The 18,014-nt window shown below is 33.9% G+C and overlaps 1 protein-coding gene across 2 annotated transcripts; it reads left to right on the top strand.

The window, feature by feature from the left end:
- Window positions 1-6,287: 6,287 nt before the first annotated feature.
- LOC132034132 (beta-1,3-galactosyltransferase 7) lies at window positions 6,288-13,790 on the top strand. Of its 2 annotated transcripts, XM_059424395.1 has the most exons (11): window positions 6,288-6,399; window positions 6,482-6,581; window positions 7,345-7,403; window positions 7,518-7,717; window positions 7,814-7,877; window positions 11,698-11,770; window positions 11,859-11,979; window positions 12,071-12,158; window positions 12,258-12,383; window positions 12,650-12,759; window positions 13,337-13,790. In XM_059424395.1, the coding sequence occupies exons 1-11, from the start codon at window positions 6,308-6,310 to the stop codon at window positions 13,483-13,485; spliced, it is 1,182 nt and encodes a 393-aa protein (XP_059280378.1). In that variant the 5' UTR covers window positions 6,288-6,307; the 3' UTR covers window positions 13,486-13,790. The 2 variants fall into 2 exon arrangements, with proteins under 2 accessions (XP_059280378.1, XP_059280379.1); XM_059424396.1 differs by lacking the exon at window positions 6,288-6,399 and having other exon boundaries at window positions 7,508-7,717.
- The last annotated feature ends 4,224 nt before the right edge of the window (window positions 13,791-18,014 follow it).

Here is an 18,014-nt window from a genome sequence, read left to right as displayed (position 1 = left end):
CAATTGATGGGACACATATGCGTGTTAAAGTTTCACAAAGTGAAGCACCAATAATTATCCAACACGGAATGTATTAGTTGCATGCTCATTTGATTTAAAATTCACATATGTGTTTTGGGTGGGAAGGTACGACAATTCAAAATTATGAAAGAACCACTAAATAGACAAGGCCCCGATAAAATTCCGGAATAAACGTTATATAAATTTGTCTAGACATAGATATACGTGTTGAACAAATAATTGAATCTTTTATTTATTTATGTTTGTGAAAATACTACCTTGTTGATGCGGGACTCATGTTAAGTCTTATTACACCTTATCGGGGGGAGCGATATCACTTGAAAGAGTATTCGAGAAATCCACCTCGAAATGCTCGTGAATTATTTAATTTGCGACACGTCTTGCGTAATGCTATCGAACGAGCATTTGGAGTTCTTAAAAAGAGATTTTCTATAATTTCTAGTTCAACGGAGTCCTCATATGGTATTGACACCCAAAAGCTGAGATTTTGCATGTTGTATTTGCACAACTACTTAAGAGGTGTAGATCCAAATGATGAGTTACTTGCTCAAGTTGATGCGGAGCTTATGAATGATAATGATGTGGATGAAGAACTTCCAAATCATCCTAGGGAGAGCACTGAGGAATATAGAAGAGGGGAATTGATTCGAGATAACATAGCAGCTGCTATCTGGATTAATTACCAAGATTAATTTTCTTAGATAAAAATTCAAATGAACTTTTGTGTCGCTATTATTCATTTGATATCATTTGAATGTAATTTTTGTGATGCTATTATTTGATTTACAAACATTCTGTGTCGTGCATTTTACTTTATCTTATAACACTTATCAATAACTATGTGTGATGATGTTTTCTTTAATTATGTCTTATGAAAATTTATCTTAATTCTGTAGTTGTCAACATGTTGAAAAAGTCAAAGGCATCCACCTCAAACGATACAAATGTTTCAGATAACTCTTTATGTGTTTGGTCAAATGCTATGGATGACACATTAATTGATGCATTTTGTAACGAGCAAACACGTGGGAACAGAATTGGTGGAACTTTCACTACACACGCCTTTGGACAACATATTGAAGGAGCTACGATCAAAATTTCCTAATAAATTTATTAACAAGGAGAAAATTCACAATAGAATGAGGTAATTAAAACTAAATTTGCCAAATGCTATGACACATTTCAAATAGGGATGAGCGATTTTCATGGGATCCCATAACAAATATGTGGGATGCGAACCCGAAGTATGGGACAGTTAATTCGATAAATTCATGCATTACTAGTTTATTAGTTTTGTTCTTATTTTCATATGATAATGTTCATATCATTTTCTTCGCTATTTTTATATATAGGCTAAACTGCGAGTTCGAGCTAAGGACCGTATGTCAATTAGAAATTATGATAAGCTAATAATTTTTGTATGGAAAGGATCGAGCTGTATTTGAGCTTGGACCGGATATGTTAAAAAGAGGTGCTCGTAAAAATTTGAAAAGATCCTACTAGATGAGGTAGATGAGATGATTTCGGTGAATCTTTCATTGGAAAACACCGGAACATGGATAGGATAAGCGAATCAACCAACTAATGGTGAACCTACGTCGAATAGCTATCCGAGACACCGACTCACACCGTAAAAAGTCTAAACATGATCATCTTGACGGAATGGGTGACATGTTGAGAGGTGGGATGGACAATTTGGCTCATGCAATTAACCGACTTTCAACTATGCCTCCTATTCGCGAACGAGATATGGCAAATGGTAAAGAGATGAATTTGGAACGTCGCACGAGCAATAAGGCTTATATAATTCTTTGTAAAAAGCGATGTCTATGTGTCGCACAACGATGGGATGTCCACAGGAAGACCGCAAGATTCTTTTATTGACCATGATGTCACGTTAAGTTTAGAATAATTTTATTTAAATTTTAAGTATTTATGATTTTGTGGACCGTATGAATACTTCGTTATTGACAATTATTTCGTTATGCATTTTAAGCTATGGATTATATGAAAAATATAGGCATCGTGAGAAAATCGTTTTGTGGTGTCTTCAAACTTTCTATTCCAGTGAAATTTTAAAGATTTTGAGTGGTTAATGATGTTTCTTAACTATTTAGGATTGAATTTGAAATCTAAATTTGTAAACTTATAGTTTGGGGCATTTTGGTAAACTTACCAATTAAAATACGTGTACATTCAATCCAAACAAAAAATATGTTATTACACGAGGAAACGATACGGTCTATCAAACATTATATCTACAAAAAAGCAGCGGTACAATACAATACAGTACATTATGAAACAATGAGTAACAACGTTCCAAACAGAGTGTTAATGAAATGGATGGTCTATGACAAATGAGAATAGGAGACAATGATTCCTACAGTTAGCAACATTCCCTGTTCATACATATAATTACAATATAATTCAAAGGCGGCCCAATTTTTATTGGAATCTGGAAAGCAAAAGAAACAAGACAACTTCTTAAGAGAATAAACTTATGGGACAACGAGGATCCTTGCTAGTAATATACTTATGATTTAACTCTATCTTCTTATTGGAAAAACAATCATGGTAGTTAGCTCTTGGACATAGCTAAAGCAGCAGTTGCAACTGTCAGTATTTCAGATCAAAATATCAATATCTTAAAACCTAAAATCGAACTTTTAAAAAATTAAATTGAAAACCGACCCAAGAACGTAATTAATTCTATTCGATCTTGATAAAAGGCCTCCACCAAACACGGTCCTTTTAACAAAAGCGGCATAATGTGTAGAATATTAAAACCACGACCTACCACCGTTTTTTAATTATATATGCTACCCCTCACCCTTATTTGTTATTGATCCAAATGTAATTAGACCAAAATTCAACCCATTAACTCAATGCCATTTTTAGGTTCAGCTGTACGCTTCACAGCCTAGCGTACCAACTCAAGGGCACCCCTTGAGAATTCACCTGATAACTAACACTAGCCACCCATTATTAAGCTAACTCCAGCTAGTGTACCGGCTCGAAAACACACTTATTTTTGGGCCCGACTTCAACACAATCAACTTATTTTTAAGGAAGAATGAGTTTACGGTTTAGAACAAAAGAACAAAGACCTGCAGTCTTAGAACTTAACACGTCTTCGAGTAAGAACGAGTCCTTGGATGCACTTGCTTGTATACCTCGGAAGTGGAGATTTGCACTTGATTTTTGTGCGAGTGCTAAAAAGCATAGTGTTGTATATGTAGAAAGGGGTGAGAAGGTGACACTTTTGTGAAAAGTCTTTGATATCGAAAAAAAGTTGACTTTTCAACGCTTTAGGACACAGTCTCAGGAGGAACTTTGGTCCTCTTGTGAGCAGGCTTTAGCGCTGCTTTGCTGCTTTGCTCAATACAGTTTCTTCTGATTGTACGATTGACCAAGCAATAGTGATCTTTTTAAATATGAACATATCTGTTGGGAAACTCGTTAAACTATGTCTCTTTTGAACATATCCTGCGGCTTGTGTAGTGGCGGTGCATTTTTTAAAATGTCAACATGCTTGACACCCGAGATATTTTCTTTAACGAGGTTTGTCAAATCATCAAAACATAAGGTATCATAACTCATCAGATCTGATTTTTATGCCCAGCCCTAAGTAAATTCGATCATTGGTTTTAATTCTCAGATCACCATTAAGGAGAGGTGGAGGTAGGCCGAAAATATATTGGTGAGGTGGTTAGACTAGATATGAGGCATCTTTAACTTACGGAGGACATGAACTTAGATAGGACAACTTATGGTGGAAATAGTAGTTATTGAACATTGTCCAAGGCTTGGTGATAGTTTGGTACTTATATTTGATAAAGATTGAATGAAGAACAAAATTAAGGAAATTGTCTGAGTGCCTTCCCATTGATGATATGTAAATATATACAAGTTTGACTATGCTACAAGACAAATAATGGAATGTTCTAAGACCTGTACAACTATATGTATTTTGATAACAAACACTAACTAAATAATATTTTTTCCTATATCCTATTTACAAATATCTGATGATTATATTGTTTGGATTCTGAGACGTTGGGCCAAAATGCTTTCTAAAGGAAAACTTCTCCTGGTACTAAGATGTACAACATTTTCATCATTGTCATACTCCTTTTATACAGAAGCATTACTCTCGTAGTTTCTTGTCCTTCGATTCATGTTACTATGTGTTATTTCTTGTATTTTGATTATCGCATTATTTAGATGCTGTTATTTTTCATTTTTTTTGGAATGTTATGTAATTCTGTATTTTCCCTTTTTTATTGCTTTGATATGCGTTACTTGATTTGAGTGTCTTGTGAAAACAAAACAACCTCTCTATCTTCACGAGATAAGGATAAGGTCTGCGTACACTCTATCCTTCTCAGACCCACCTTGCGGTATTACACTTGATAAAGTGTTATTGTTTTTTGGTTATCACCATTATTTTTTAATTTAGGAGTTCAGAAAAACATGTCAAATATTTATATTTTCATTTTAGACAAGAGGAAATTAATTAATAAATTTAAAATTCATATATTCTACATAAATTTTTATTAAGGGGAGGAGTAATTTAAACTTAAATTTAACGTGAAGGACATTTTTTTTATCCAAATAGGTGGAATGAGGGAAATTTGATTCAATCTATGGAAAAAAAAAATCATTTTTGAATTATTTCTGATAGTTAAGGACATTTTTTACCCCTTTCCGAAAAAAGTAACTACCCTTAGATAGGAGAAGTAAAAATTGATTGTCTTTAAAAATTAATAGTGTAAAACCAAACATCAAAAAAGAAGAAGAAACAAAAGCAAAATTTGTTTCCAAATGTATACGAGTATGAACGTCATCAAAAAATGGACTTTAATCCCATGGCACTGAATCCAAATCTTATATTTGAAATGGAAACTAAAATATAGTTATCACCAGCCTTCAACCAAAGTTAGCTATCTCTTTTTCTTATTATGTACTTTTATAGGCTGAGACGTAATAATGCTTTTAAAGGTGCCTCGGTACTAAGATGTACAACATAATACCCGTGAAGTTATGTAGTTGAGAGGTTGGGTATTTTAAAAATGTGTTTGGGTTGAATTTGGATTTAATTATATGTGGACCAGTAAATATAATGTTACATATTTAATTAAAGCATTCATATATTCTACATAAATTTTTATTAAGGGGAGGAGTAATTTAAACTTAAATTTAATGTTAAGGGCATTTTTTTTTATCCAAATAGGTGGAATGAGGAAATTTGATTTATCATTTTTGAATTATTTCATAGTTAAGGACATTTTTTACCCCTTTCCGAAAAAAGTAACTACCCTTAGATAGGAGTAGTAAAAATTGATTGCCCGCAAAATTAATAGTGTAAAACCAAACACTGAAAAAAGAAGAAGAAACAAAAGCAAAATTTGTTTCCAAATGTATACGAGTATGAACGTCAACAAAAAATGGACTTTTCAACAGATCGTGTATTGACGTTAACAGAGGTTGTCATTTATTTTCAAGCATATCGTTGAAGTTAACAAAGATAACAATTTCGGAATAAAAATACAGGAATATATTATCCCGCATTTGATTATGAATATAAATTAGTCCTGTAATTAGTTTGTTTATCTCATCATTTATACTAAAACAATGGAATTAGTTTAACTATAAACGTCCGAATACTCCAAACATTTTTAAAGAGTCCGCTATCCCAAATAAAAGTTAATTTTTTAAAATATCCCTATTTATCCCATCTCATCCCACCGAATGACAACTAAAACCGAACCCCCAAAAATAGAAACAAAAGCAAATTGTTTCCAAATACATATACGAGTATGAACGTCAACAAAAAATTGGACTTTTCAGCAGATGGTATAATCGACGTTAACAAAGATTAGCCAATTTATTTCGTTGAAGTTAACGTTTAACACTTTGGAAAAACAAAGTACAACATACAAAGAGAAACTTTTGACGGACCATTGTCTTTCCACTTTCCTCCTCTTTTCTACTATTCTCTCTTCTTGTGTGTGTGTGTGTGTGTGCCTAACATTCTTTGAAAAAGAAATCCCCCATTTCAAGACTAACATTCTCAGAATCTCAACACAAATATTAAATTTATTTGATATTTCAAAGCTCCATCAACGCCTTCTTTCACGTCTCCACCCCTTGTCATATCTCTTTATAATTTATATGAAAAACCCATAATACCCGTTTCCTATATACTGACCATTTACCTTCCAAAGCTTCGATCTTGCCATTTTTTTTTTCTTTTCTTTTTGGTTCTTGTATCTGTGTTTAGGAAATGAAGAGTAGACATAGTGTTAAAGTATCTGTAAAATGGATACCCATTTTCTCAATTGCTTTCTTCTTCATTGGTATGCTATTTTCTAACAGGTAAGAGTTGTAGCTCTAGAATTTGAATTATGTTTTGGAATTTTGTAAAGTTCTGATTTTTATTTTTATGGATCTGCTCAAGATTGTGGTCTCAAAGTGAATCTGGGAGTCAGCTAATAGCTCAGCATAGAAGGGACCAAGAACTTCAAGTTGTTTCTGAGGATTGTAATGACAAAAAGAAGGTTTCTTTCTCTTCATTTAAAATCTAACCTGCTTTCTGTATATTCAAGTTGGTTGTGGATTTAGCTACTGTTAAAGTTTAAATCTGGAATCTGTTGTGCTTTGTGAATTCTTGAGTTCTTGATTATTGAAGTTGATTCTAGAGTTCTGCTTTATGGATATTCAATCTGATTGTGGATTTTAGCTTCTGTTAAGTTTAAATCTGTCTGTTTTTGCAAAATTTTGTGTTCTTGATTTTTTGGATTTTCAAGCTGATTCTGGAGTTTACTATTTGTTGTCTGTTTTTGCAAAATTTTAAGTACTTGAGTTTTTGGATTTTGAAGCTGATTCTGGAGTTCAACATTTGTTGTCTGTTTTTGCAAAATTTTAAGTTTTTGATTTTTTGGATTTTGCAGCTAATTCTGGAGCTTATCTTTGTTGTCTGTTTTTGCATAATTTTTTAGGTTCTTGATTTTTTGGATTTTGAAGCAAATTCTGGAGTTTACCATTTGTTGTCTGTTTTTGCAAAATTTTAAGTTCTTGATTTCTGGATTTTGAACCTTCTCTGGAGTTTAGCTTTGTTAGATTCGATTTGTCTGCTTGCCAATTTTCATGAGTTCTGGCTTTATGGGTATTGAAGCTTGTCAATGGAGGTTTAGCTTTGTTAGGTTCGATTTGTCTGCTTGTTATTTTTCATGAGTTCTTGCTTTCTAGGAGTCTAAGATTGTTTTGGCTTTTAACTTGTGTTCTCATCTGACGGATTTGTACAATTTGTTGGTATACTAGAAACAAGGACAAGATAAGGATGTAATGCAAGAGGTGTACAAAACCCATGAAGCAATTCAGTGAGTTCCCTACTAAGCATCACCACTTTTGTTGTTTTCTAAATTTAAGCCGTGTGGGAGAACTTTCTATTTTTGGTACTAATGGGTGTAAGCTGTTTTGGGAGGTCTGCTTAGATCATTGGACAAGTCAATTGCTATGCTTCAGATGGAGTTGGCAGCCACTAGGAGTACACAAGAGACAAAGGTGGTTGATCAGTCTTCCAACTCTTCGAATGGCCCTCCAAGGAAGAAAGTTTTTGTGGTAATTGGAATTAATACTGCTTTTAGCAGTAGGAAGAGGCGGGATTCGGTTAGAGAAACTTGGATGCCTCAAGGTAAACCTCCAAGTGCAGTTGTGTCCACATTTCCTACTTTGAGTCTTTAATTATGAAAGAAACGTGCTTGATGGCTTGATTATATATACATATTAGGGGACAAGCTTCTCAGAATGGAGAAAGAGAAGGGAATTGTTGTCCGCTTCATGATTGGTCACAGGTATGATACTTCTTTTCCTTGGTAACAAACGGGTTCTAAATCCCTATATTTTGGTATTAATATAGAGCTACTATGTCAGTAATGCTAAATGAAGGGAAAGAAGTTTATCTGTTTCCCTTTCAAGTCACCATTTAATATATAAAAAATCTGATTGTGGAGTGCTTATAGAATTAGATTATTACAGTTCTACAGAAATTTGGAGTGGGTCATACTTCTGACATGTTTTCGAGGTCAAATTCCCCCAGAGTGTTTGGCAAAAGGAAGAAGTCCAAAAGTGAAACCCTTTGACTTTATCCAGAGCAGGAGAAATTTTCTTCTAAAGGGCCAATTTGTGCACTATCATTGAGAAGTACTTACATAGAATATTAACTTCCCTGTTAATGATTAAATGCTGCTTTAGATTGTCAAATAAACATTGGTTGCCATTAAACACAAATAGTGTGCCGTAATAATGTTGCCACTTGTCATTGATTGACAAAAAAGAGTGCATCTTAATTGTGGATGTTCAAGAGTATATGATAGCTTGTAACTATCAAAAAAAGAGTATATGATAGCTTGTTCCATCCAACTTAGCTTATAGAAGAAACAAGGTGTACAACAAAATGGTTCAGATGATTATTGCTGGTTGTTATTTGATGAATAAATAAAGCTCTAACCTTAAAGCTCCTTAAAGCTCTTTCTTTTCTACAAGAGTTTAATGGCATAATTACTATAATTTCTGCTGATTGGAGCCATTTGGATGAATTTTTAATACGTCATATATCGAGACCATATAACCGATCAAAAACATATTGAGACCAGCTAGTAAGAAGTTTCTCACATCAGGTTACTTCTGGAGACATCAAACAGAGAATGGCAGTTTTGAGTTCCTAAAAACTCTATCTAGTATCTCTACCTTCAGTGCGAGTGACTTGAGTCACCTCAGTGTCAGTATGTTGGTGACTTGTGCATTGTGTTTAAGTTGCAGTAATTCAGTTTTGTTTTCCCCATTTTAAATTTTAATGTTTAAAGTCCTCATTTTCACTATATCTCCTTTTATTTTGTTCTTTGTTGAAATGTTAAGTTTATTGAAACCATAGGGATACTGCAGTTCTGATGTGAAAATAGTCTTTTTTAGTTGGCTTCCACGGGACCCAAGTCTCTATAACGAAGTTCAAAAAAGTCCATTGACGAGTCCATGCAGCAGGAGTCCTACTTCCTGAAGATGCCAAAAAAAGAGGATAAACTTTTATAGATAAAAAGTGGATATTAAGTTAAAGACAGAAAATTGTATTCTCCACTCAAGTTCTTTACTACACTTGTAGCATGTAGGAAAGAGACACCAAAACAGTGCTCCTAACATATACTTCCAACTTACTCAGTTGGCTCTAAGAAGCCCTTTCCGTGCATCATGATGCAGCAGAAGCAATCTCTACACCTTTCCTTGCTTGCCTTGAAACTACTGTCTGTAGTTTCTTTCTTCTTTAATGAGGGAATATGGAATAACTTATCTCATGTGTAGTCTGGTGGAAGCGCCGCGAGATGTGGGAAATGATCTTGTAATCAATGAAAGCACTTTTATCAAAGGCAGAAAGTGAAAAAGCCGCTGAAATTTATTGGGGCTTCCAGCAAAAAGCGCTAATGAAGCGTGGACTTTAATGGAGAAAGGCGCAATTGAAGCGAAAGATAAAAAATATACATATAGTTCTTTTTTTATAAGGAAAAATATACATATAGTTCTAGAATAATAAATTTGAACCTTTTATGTAAAAGGTAATTATAAATCGAAACAATAATCTGTAGACAATAAAAACTGAAAAATCAAAAATTGAAATATATTGTTTAGTGTCTTTCAAGACAGAGCTCATGGGCGTTGAGGTGCATGCCTTGCTACCTAAATTGAAGTTCTGTTTAAACGAGGGAAGACATACCTATTTTGCACCGAACGTTACGGCTTAAGTGCCAATAAAGCGAACCTTTGACAACACTAAATGAAAGTAAGTAAATACTTTCCATAACAAAATTGAAAGAAAGTCAACCTATTCCTGAATTGTGGTCAGCTATCGCTCTTCTTTTGATAATTAAGTAATGCCTTTAAACCTTGTAATTTTCATCCTTGTAAAACATCCTATGCAATATATATATATATATATATATATATATATATATATATATATATATATATATATTTCTATGTTCTATGATCTGCACGTGTATTTCTCAACAAAAAAAGATTGATCTGCACACGTTGGTGGACCAGCGCTATTTACTCTTTTTGGGACCCTGCCAAATTCTCTCCGAAAAAATGTGTATGCTCCTTTCTGTACAGCTTCTATGAAAGAAACCTTTACCTGTAGTCTGAAAATTGGATTTCAAGCTGTTTTCCACGCAAAGGAGGCTATCTGGCTTGTGGCCTAGTCTACCAAATGCGCAGTAGTTGAATCCAGTTACTCCTTCCTCCGCTGTTTCCAAGTTTACGTACCTAGGTTGAAGTTACCTGTAAAAGGTTTAGAAAACTTGCTGTGGGGAAAATTGGCTATACAAAATGGATATCAAGCTGTTTTTGGTACAAAGGTAGCCATCTAGTTTGAGCCATTAATCTACCAATTTACACACTAGCTGAATCCACTTCCTCCAGCGCTTTGTCAACTTGCAGGGGGTAAAAGAATTAAAGAACCTGGGAGAAAGTGGCTTAGCAAGTTAAAAACACTTTTCGCTAGGGGAATAGGTATTAAAGTTTTTAGATTCATACAAGTTAAATTCCTCAAATTGACTCTAGTAATGAACTCAAGTGGTTGGTCTCCTGCTTTTATGACATTTATGAGGTTTAAAAGAGTTTAAGAAACTAGAAATTGATTTCCTTGTAAAAAATAAAATAAAGAAACTAAAATTTTGATTTAGATGCAATTTTTGGTGTTAGAACAATTCAAACCAAGAGGGTTGGTGGTTTGCAAGAGAGATTATCCTAACATGTTGGTTGTCTTTTGTGATGAGTGCATTTTGAGAAATAAGTGATTTTAGCTTGAAAAATTACTTCTTCAAGTGATTTGGTAAATGTGTAAGAGTACTTTTAGTTTGCAGATACTGAACAGCAACATACTTTTTTTTTTTTTTTGATAAGGAACAGCAAAACACTTTCTGCGAAAACCTCAAATTTGGAGCTACTGAAACTTCTTTTGGGCTTAAAATTTAGACACTATCTTGACAGTTCAATAGTTAAACAACCAAGATCAATTTTGTAAAGTAGATAGTAAAAGTCAACAACAACATACCTAGGTGGAGTCTGGGAAAGTAGACAGTAAAAGTGTTTCATAAAATCACCTTACCAAACCTTAAATGATGTGTCTGTAAAATCTTCAGTAGTACTAAACACTACAGCAAACACTTCACCAAAAGCTACAACACCGCTGAAAAGGTCTGGAGAGGTTTGTAGCACATATATTATATGTTTACATGCTGTTTATGTTTGAATGGACTTCTTTTCATTTTAATGTTAGCTAAAGTATTTGCTATGAGATATTACCACTAACAAACCTATATTAGCTAGATTTAGGATTGAACAGGATCTAGGTGTTCCATTTGGTATATTTTGGCTGAGACCCGTGCAATGATCTTTGTTATCTGTACAATGCTTATCCAGTCCAACTAAATCATCCATCAGCTGTAGAATACTAGAATCTTGTAAATTCTACATCTTCACGTTTTCTTTGCTCTCTCTTTGCCAGCCTGTCCAGATTATTATTGGAAATTTGTACGAGTCATCACTAGTTAATGTCATTGAACAAGGATGAAAATGAAATTAATGTTACTGAACTGACAAATGTCTGTGTTGGTTATCCAGTGCAACATCTAAGAGCATACTGGATCGTGCTATTGATTCTGAAGAAGCTCAACATAAAGACTTCCTCAGGCTGGTAGGATGCATTATAAGAACAATTTTGTTTCTTGTATTAAGTCTAGAGATCTTACAGAATTTGGGTCCGAATCTGAATGATGTTGTAGGAGCATGTTGAAGGATATCACGAGCTCTCTGCCAAAACTAAGATTTTCTTTTCTACTGCTGTTGCAAAATGGGATGCTGATTTCTACGTCAAGGTTGATGATGACGTCCACGTCAATTTGGGTATGCACTGGATATGTTTTCTATATATTTTTATAGTTCGACGGCTAATCCCCTTGGTTCAGCTTGTATTTAATGACTAACTATTTTACAGGCATGCTAGCTGCAACTCTAGCTCGTCATCGGTCGAAGCCCAGAATTTACATTGGGTGTATGAAATCTGGACCTGTTCTCGCTCAAAAGTAATTCCGAAGTTTTACTATAGCTGATGACAACTGATGCTTTCAGCTTGCAATTTAGTTTCAACTGTAGGTAACATTTTTTTTGCATTTGTTTTGTAGGACTGTTAAGTACCACGAGCCAGAGTACTGGAAATTTGGAGAAGATGGAAATAAATACTTCCGACATGCAACTGGTCAGATCTATGCTATCTCCAAGGACTTGGCCACATACATATCAATCAATCAGTAAGTCATTGAAGTTCTTACGAATGGTAAAAAGACTTGATTTTCTTGAAATATCCGTGTATATTATCATGTATACTGTATTATCAATACTAAAATTTGGCCGTCTCCATAGTACTAGATACTCCTATATTTGATCGAAGTTTCAGTACCATATAACGGACACCCAAATATGCTCGGGATTGAAGCATAGTTGGTGTTTGATCGCTATCATATATTGTTAAATGCTCTAGTAATTATAAGGGATTTAAACGCAACTTTTAATTCAGGCCTATATTGCACAAGTATGCCAATGAAGACGTGTCACTAGGGTCTTGGTTTATCGGTCTTGAAGTTGAGCACATTGATGAACGCACTATGTGCTGTGGAACTCCACCAGGTATTTTCTCTTTAGTAATGTATCGATCGGCTGCATTCAGATTTTTTTTGGGTGCATTTTTGACAATCTAGTATTTTAGTGCATACAGATTTTCTTTTTAGTAGGTTAGTTGAAACCGGTCAGTTCTCAGTAAGACTTTCCTAATTGAGAGACATGCCTGATAATGATCTAAGTTTTGTTGTCGGTAGAGAGGCATTCTAGTTGAGGGCGTAATACAAAATAGAAAAAGAGGCAAATCAAACTGTTTAGCTCAAGCCTCAAGGTCTAAGCATTATATGAAGGGATAATTACCTTTTTGGACCGTCCAGAAAAATAATGGCCGGCAGATGTATATGTTTTGTATATTAAGTATAAATATACATCTAATACATATTGTATGCTTCTAAAATACATAATCAATGTATTTGTTTTGTATATTTTGACTCGCGCCTGTAATTTATTTCGTCGAAGGGCCAAAAATGAAAAGATCCCTTATACAAATTGCTTTTCATGTCAAATTATATTTTTGTTAGGAGTTTCTGTCACTCAATTCCTTCTATTCAATTCACTACTAATCTACTATGGTACTCCCTTGCAGATTGTGACTGGAAAGCTGAGGCAGGTAATGTATGTGTTGCCTCCTTTGACTGGAGCTGCAGTGGAATTTGTAAATCAGTAGAGAAGCTAAAATATGTCCACGAAAAGTGCGGGGAAGGGGAAGAAGCTCTTTGGAATGCTCTCTTCTGATTTTGCTTGACAAATAGAGGGTTGATGATTCTTGCTGAGACATAGCTGTCGGACGATATCCATCTGGCTGGCTGTTTTTGATTGCCAAAATTTTCCACCGAAAACGTTTAGTCCAGCAGTTTGTATAATATGAAACTGTTAGATTGAAAAGAGCATGTTTGTTGTAGAATATATCCTTTTTGCTAATTCCTTTCAGCATATGAGGAGGACCGTTAGATGTGTACTCACATTCTTTATGGTGGAGCTAATGTAATTGTGGTGGTGGTGAGGTTCAGCTGTTGTTTTCTTATTTGGTGCTTATTCTAGTTTGTGAGTACAAGGCCTCCATTTTTGACAATATAGTATGTTCTTTCGATGAAGTTTTGAGGAAAGAAAAGAAATTTATGACAGTAGTTCTTGCTCCCTGAGTCTGCTCATCCCCCATCTTCAAACCCTTTGATTTTCCTTTTATCATGAGGAGGTGTAAGTCAATAGGTTGCTTTATAAAGTTTGGCTTTATTTAATAACAATGCGGAAAAGGCTCGTAAATACCCCTAACCTATGAAAAAAGGCTCATAAATACCCTTAATCTATGGAAAAAGGCTTATAAATACCCTCCGTCCATATTTGGGTCTAAACAATTTTAGAGCTGTTAAAACGGGCTAGACCAGCCCATCCGGGCTAGCCCATGTGGGCTTCGGAATTTGACGGGCCAGGCCGAGCTGGCCCACCATTTTGATGGGCCTTAAAATAGCAAGCCCAACCCATCACTGTGTGGGTCTGGTCGGGGCAACCCACCTTTTTAATTTCTTTTCATAATTCTTTAATTTTTCTAATTTAAAAAGGCTAAATTCTTTAATTTTTCTAATTTAAAAAGGCTAACATTAATATTTACAAGACAATATTACATGGTGTGAAAACTTGTTAACCAAGTCGCAAATCCACAAATAAAATGATTCTAATAATATGCGTATTAAGTTTGGCTTCAAGTAAAGATTTGACTGTATGGCTTCGATATGAAATTTCTACCATTCTATGCATATTTCTGAACAAGAAAATGATCTTATAGGACCAAACCTTCTGCGAAATTGAATAACTTTTGAAATTGTTAATACTTCGCATTTAATAACTGATATCACTTGAAGCAAATAGAGATATTAATAGCAAACAAAACAGTTAATAGTAGCAATACAACTAGCTAAATTGGAATATTAACCTAGCTTTGTTTCAATAGATAACACAATAGAAAATGACAATATTCCATCAATTTAAAGTAAAAATAAACTTCTCAAAGAAACTTCTAGGGCAATTATGACGTATCCAACACCAACACATCATCTTCATCAAGCACATCTGAATCTGCTTGTGATAAGGCTGTCTTAACATCTTCACTTTCTTTTTATTTTTTAATTAAATTATTTTATTAGGCCAGCGAAAGCCTGAGCCCAATGTTATATAGGGCTACAAAAAATCAACCCTATCAAATCTGAGGGTTGATTGCCTCGCCAAATGTTGACGTATACCTTTAAGGTTTTGTTTTGTTTACAAATATCCTTCCAAACCAACGGATGAAATCAGTCTAACTTTTCTTTTAAAAAGCCACGTGCCATTAAATGTGGGGAAGCCGGGGAAAGGGAAAGGTGCTTGTGAGAATGGAACTCACACCTATTGTGTAAAAGATTTCCATTAGTATCACTAGACTATGAGCCTTGGTGTTAAAAGTAGTGGAATGCTATGGGCCTTGGTGGTAAAGTAGTGGGACGCATTGATGGTCTTTTTTTTTTCTTTTTTTTTATTTTTTGTTTTAAATTGATTATCAAATCAATCTTTATTAGGTTTGTTTTTTGGCAATATTGGTTAAATATCCATAACCAAACCAATTTAATCGAAATATCTAGATGAAATCAGTCTAACTTTTCTTTTAAAAAGCCACGTGCTCTCTACTACATTAAATGTCTTATGAAGCTTTTTTTAGCGGGGAAAAGGGAAAGACATGCTAATGCAATTGTGAGAATGGAACTCACACTTTTAAGATATTGCCTTAAAATAAGTAAAAAATTAAATTAATAATTAAAAGGTATAAAATATCTTTAATTATTTATGAAAAGTTAATATTATACATATAAATAATTATAAATTTTATGTATATAATTATGGGCCTTGGTGGTAAAGTAGTGGGACGCATTGATGGTCTTTTTTTTTTCTTTTTTTTTTAAATTTTTTTGTTTAAATTGATTATCAAATCAATCTAGTTTATTAGAATTAAAACTTAGAAAGAATATTATTAGGAGCTTCAGAGGAAAATAAAAAAAGAACCCGAAAATGTGAGATAATATACAATAACATACATGTTGATAAAAATCTTCTACAAAATCTAGCCATCCTACTTCACAAGCCGAAAACTAGAGTCGTGCTATTTTCCTTCCTCCTTATTCCTTTGTTTTTGTTCTCGCAAAGTTCCGTTTCCATCGAGAATTGAATTGACCTTTCCCCTTATTTCGACTGGAGAATAGATCTAACAAAGACACTACTGTGGATATTCTGACCAAAGATTCTTTCAAACGTGGAATTGAGATCATTTAAGTGATCTTTGACTAGTAAAAACAACGTTTTTGGTTGTGTCACAAATATCGAGCATCCTTAAAGATGTTTTGGTAACTTCCTTGACCAATTCCTATTGTCCATTGTGTGCAATTTATTGTTTGCTTGCGCGCTGATGAAAGAAACAAGTCATTGGCTCAGCCATAGCCATGCAAGTCCCTTAGAGCATCAAAATTTGAAGTGCCATTGAATTTCTTTTATTGCAGCAACTGAACGGGTTTCTACTGATGAAGTGCAGTTGCATGTAATGAATTGATGAAAATGTGGCTGCTAGAATTACATAGTTTTTCAGAATTACACTTTAGTCCTGAAATTAATAGTATTTTCTACTTTTAACTATTTAGTTAGTTCTTTGGCATATTTTCCCTTTTCTACCAAATACTGATGTAATGCACTTAATTGTGAGAGTTATCTTGAATGAAAATATATCTTTTACTCTCTATCACTGTCTCTCCCTTTCCCTCTTTTCTTCCTTCTTTAATTTCTCTGTTAATGAGCTCAACGGAGCTCTTCGTATCGTTACATTGCAGCACTTTTGAACTTAAAACTAGTGCACTTGAAACTTTAGAATTTAGACCGATCGTCAGAAGTTCAACAGAATCAATTGAAGCTTGCCAATTGCTTCATAATTCCAATTTTAATGGCTTTTATTCAATCTTCGCCTTTGCTTTTTTGCATAGTTAATCAATATCATCCTGCAACATATTATGTAACACTATCAGGAAACCTGATATGAATCTTAGAATATAACCTTTACAAAAGCTTGACATAAATTTATGAAACTTTAATCTAGAGTTGTAGAAGAAATTGATTTACCAAATAAATAAAATTTAGGCAGAATACCTAATTACTCCCTAAACTTGGCACGGTATATTCCGTGCACCAACTTTTCTTAGTCCTAATTACCCTCTATATTTAACTATTTGATAACCTCGACCTCCTTGACACATCTCACCCGATGGAGGTGAGATCACGCGCTCTGGGATTTCTTATCCGCGTCTCATTTTTAAAAATAAAAAATATTTTTCACTTTATTAAAATATTTAATGTGCAAACACCACACACGTATTCAAAGACCGGTTTTTTTTAAGAACTAAATCCAAGCGTACAGAGTGTTTTAAAAAAAAATCTAAATCTAGTTCTCCGAAACTAAACTAAAAATCATATCCCAATGCCACCAAAGATTTTACCTGAGCTCTTCTTGGAAACTCAAAAAGTTCGAATCATACTAACTTTCCATGCATAATTCTTCATGCATCTAAGGTGAGAAAAGATTTATCTACTTTCATCTACAACCCCTTTACTTACCGATAGTACATACAACTGTCCCATACATTACATATTATATACTCCCTCCGTTAGTCTTTTAACACACCCCTTAAGTAAACTCTAACTCTTAGAAAACAATAGGTGTTTTAACTAAATTATCCTTAATTAATAAAATCCTTGATTATTTATTTCCTTGAATAATAAGGGAAAATCTAGAAAAATAAAGTTAATTCAATCTCAACTGTGTAAGTGGAACTTATTTTAAATCAAAATAAAAAGGTTGAGTAGACACTTATTTTAAACTGGAGGGAGTAGTTATCTTACTGGGAATCCACGATCCAAACATCCTAAACGAAGAGAAATGAAGAATAAAATAGTTCAATAAATACTCACAATAATTTCTTTTAGAGTTACCTATTTTCTTTCAAAATAATTTTTGTTGTAGAGTTCTTTTACAGTTTCTTTCTAAGCCATTAACGGTGTAAAAGATTATTTACAATTAGATCACTTAAAATTAATTGCGAGTAAATGTTTGCACTAGAAACATGTGCTTAATTGCAACCTAGGAAAGAAGATGAATAACTCGTTGAGATCTATCAAGTACACTGGTCACTGGGTGTGTAATTGTTAAAATTTAAATTCCCTTTAGCTAAAAGTCGCTAAGTATCGATTAATTTATA

Source organism: Lycium ferocissimum, chromosome 10 (genome assembly GCF_029784015.1).
Source record: "Lycium ferocissimum isolate CSIRO_LF1 chromosome 10, AGI_CSIRO_Lferr_CH_V1, whole genome shotgun sequence".
In the NCBI taxonomy this organism is placed as follows: Eukaryota; Viridiplantae; Streptophyta; class Magnoliopsida; order Solanales; family Solanaceae; genus Lycium; species Lycium ferocissimum.
This window is presented reverse-complemented; position numbering and strand designations above follow the sequence as displayed.